The sequence below is a fragment of the Austrofundulus limnaeus genome, unplaced genomic scaffold, assembly GCF_001266775.1.
Source record: "Austrofundulus limnaeus strain Quisiro unplaced genomic scaffold, Austrofundulus_limnaeus-1.0 Scaffold2541, whole genome shotgun sequence".
Lineage (NCBI taxonomy): Eukaryota > Metazoa > Chordata > Actinopteri > Cyprinodontiformes > Rivulidae > Austrofundulus > Austrofundulus limnaeus.
The window spans coordinates 16,341-18,956 of record NW_013954943.1 but is presented as its reverse complement, the minus strand read 5'-3'; the positions used below and the strand labels follow the sequence as shown (position 1 = coordinate 18,956).

Sequence of the window (2,616 nt, the reverse complement as noted above, 5' to 3'; positions counted from 1 at the left end):
GTCAAATCAGGTGTGTCGCTTTAGAATCGCCTTTCGTTGGGACACGCCCACTCGTCCGCAGAGCCCCCTACTTGCAGTGCGCAGGCGCAGAGTCACGTGACACAACAGAGCTGGGAGGGGCGTGTCTGCAGACCAGAGGAGGGCCTACAGATCAGAAACAGCTGAAAAGTATCGATCCGAGTCGGAGACCAAAGCTGGTATCGATCCTAACGACCCGCCCCGCCCTGACCTGAACACCTGTGTGTGGACCGACACGCAGGACAAAGGTTGGTTTGTCTGATCTGTGTTTCAGGACACGCAGACAGGAGGACAGCTGGATGTCCTCTGTCAGAGCGCAGGCTGCGGACTCTGGATCTGTCCCCCGCTCTGCTGCCRGGACTCCAGTCCCGGAGCCATGGGTGGGACCCTGAGCTGCCACCGCTCCATCCCCAGAGACCCCGCGGACCTGGGCGGCAGGAAGCGTAAATTCAGCGCCGCCTGTAACTTCAGCAACATCCTGGTCCTGCAGGAGCGGCTCAACATCAACACGGCCACCGAGGAGGAGCTGATGACGCTGCCGGGGGTCAGCCGCGCCGTGGCGCACAACATCGTGCAGTACCGGGACCGCATCGGCGGCTTCAGGAAGGTGGAGGACCTGGCTCTGGTGAGCGGGGTCGGGGCCACCAAGCTGGAGGCCATCAAGCTGGAGATCTGCGTGTCCAGCAGGACGGGGTCTTCCCAGCACTCCCCCTCCCTGCTGTGCAGAGAGCAGGAGCCCAGCACCGGGTCCGGGATCAACATCAACACCGCCACCCCGGCACAGCTGCTCAGCGTCCGGGCTCTGACGGAGAAGCTGGTCCACAACATAGTGGCCTACAGGACTGAGCACGGACCCTTCAGGAGCATCGAGGACCTGGTCCGGGTCAACAACATCAACAGCTCCCTGCTGGACAGGATCCGCTTCCAGGTCTACGTGCAGCGCTCCAGGGCGCCCTCCACCACTAACGGAGGACCTAACGGGACCACTAAGGTTTACTCCAGTCCCACCTTCAGTCTCAGCAGTGAGGACTTYGACCTCCCGCCAGGGGGTCCGACCCACATGACCTGTGTGAGGCCGCAGGTGGAGCCGCTGCTCGGGCTGCGGGACGGGAAGCCCGTGGTGCGCCTCGGGTCCTGGAGCCTGCAGGGCTGCTCCTGCGACAAGGCCAACAACCCGGGGGTCCGGGAGGTGGTCTCCATGACCCTGCTGGAGAACGAGTGAGTTAAATACACAACTAAACTGATGGTTGGATGGAAGGATGGATGGANGCTGTTGGATAGATCACATGTTGTGATTCATTGACAGTCATACCTTCTGCTGTTCAACATAATGATGACTGGTAGATAATTAGTTATYAGYRGTRCTGCATTTTAATTTTAGAAAGTGCAAATCTGCTTATGAATTATAAAAATTAAAAAGACCACTAAAGCGCAAACAAAATATTTAGGTCCACAATGAGTGGATTTGTGCTTTAGTGGACTGGTGCCCACCACAGAGTTCAGGTATTGTGTCTCCAACAGATATTTCCGTATATGGTGTATTCAGGGCGAAGCGTAGAGCATAGCTTTTTTTTCAATCCTGACACAGATATTGAGTTTAACATCACATGGGTTCACTCTTCAGGATCTGAACTGGTTTAAAACTTTGGTCTCACTCTTTGCTGCCATGTTGTGTCCATGTGTTGTCGTCTGCAAACCTCCAAACCAACGTCCTGTTTCTAGATGTGCAGGAGAAACCGTTTATGAAAGAAATGCAGGCAGCAGGCAGTGGTGAGGCTGAGATGGAGGCAGACAGCCCAGGAGGTATTTTGTTTCCACTCTTTGTTTTTCCTCATTCCTCCCTCATCCCTCGGCCCTGTCAGGCCTCACGGTCCTTCTGGTTGGAAACTCACCGGTCCGTTTGTGTCCTGCAGCGTCTCTGTGCTCTTTATTTAATCTGCATGGTTCGTCTTCCAGCTCTCCCCCTGCACATATCTGCAGAAAAGTGCTGCAGAAAAACAAGTGTTGTTGTCATGTTGGTCGTTTACTCAGATGTACTTTTGGAAAAATATTGTGTTCTTGTATTGATGCATCCACTGCTAGCGTCACAATGTCCTGCGTGTAGCCTGAATACTCCCTTATTTATATTATGTTTTATAAAACTTTCAAATATTGCATTATTTTAATGGTTTTTAAGAACCTCTTTTCCTTATGTTTTACAACCAGTCCACCAAATACAGAGAAAATTTCTCCAGTTTGATTAATCATAAAATAGTTTTATATTCAGATGACTAAACATTCATAGTTTTATTTTCAAAACGCATGAACATTGAAATTTTATGTTGTGAAACATTTAAACGGCATTTAGACATAATGTTTATCCTAGTTGAACCGTATCAAACAGTTCTTTAGGTTCAATACGCACATGTATGGAACAATACAGATTTTTAAAATTTACTTTATCAACTTGTCTTCTGAAGATGCTCTGTGTTGAAGGATCAGTGGATCTGTGTTCGACTACTCCACCTAGGCTGTATTTTTGATCACAGATCCACTGAGAAACTTGCTGTTTCAGAAACATTTAATTTAAAAACTGTACTTTTGAGGTAAAACAAATGT

General features: G+C 50.1%; 1 protein-coding gene across 1 annotated transcript in view; it reads left to right on the top strand.

Annotated features, from left to right (window-relative positions):
- Positions 1-35: 35 nt before the first annotated feature.
- Positions 36-2,616, top strand: part of eepd1 (endonuclease/exonuclease/phosphatase family domain containing 1) — a gene marked incomplete at its 3' end in the record, with an annotated part of 15,232 nt that continues 12,651 nt past the window's right edge. The window contains 1 exon segment of the mRNA XM_013999885.1: positions 36-1,236. Within this exon segment, the coding sequence (XP_013855339.1) occupies positions 395-1,236 (842 nt within the window).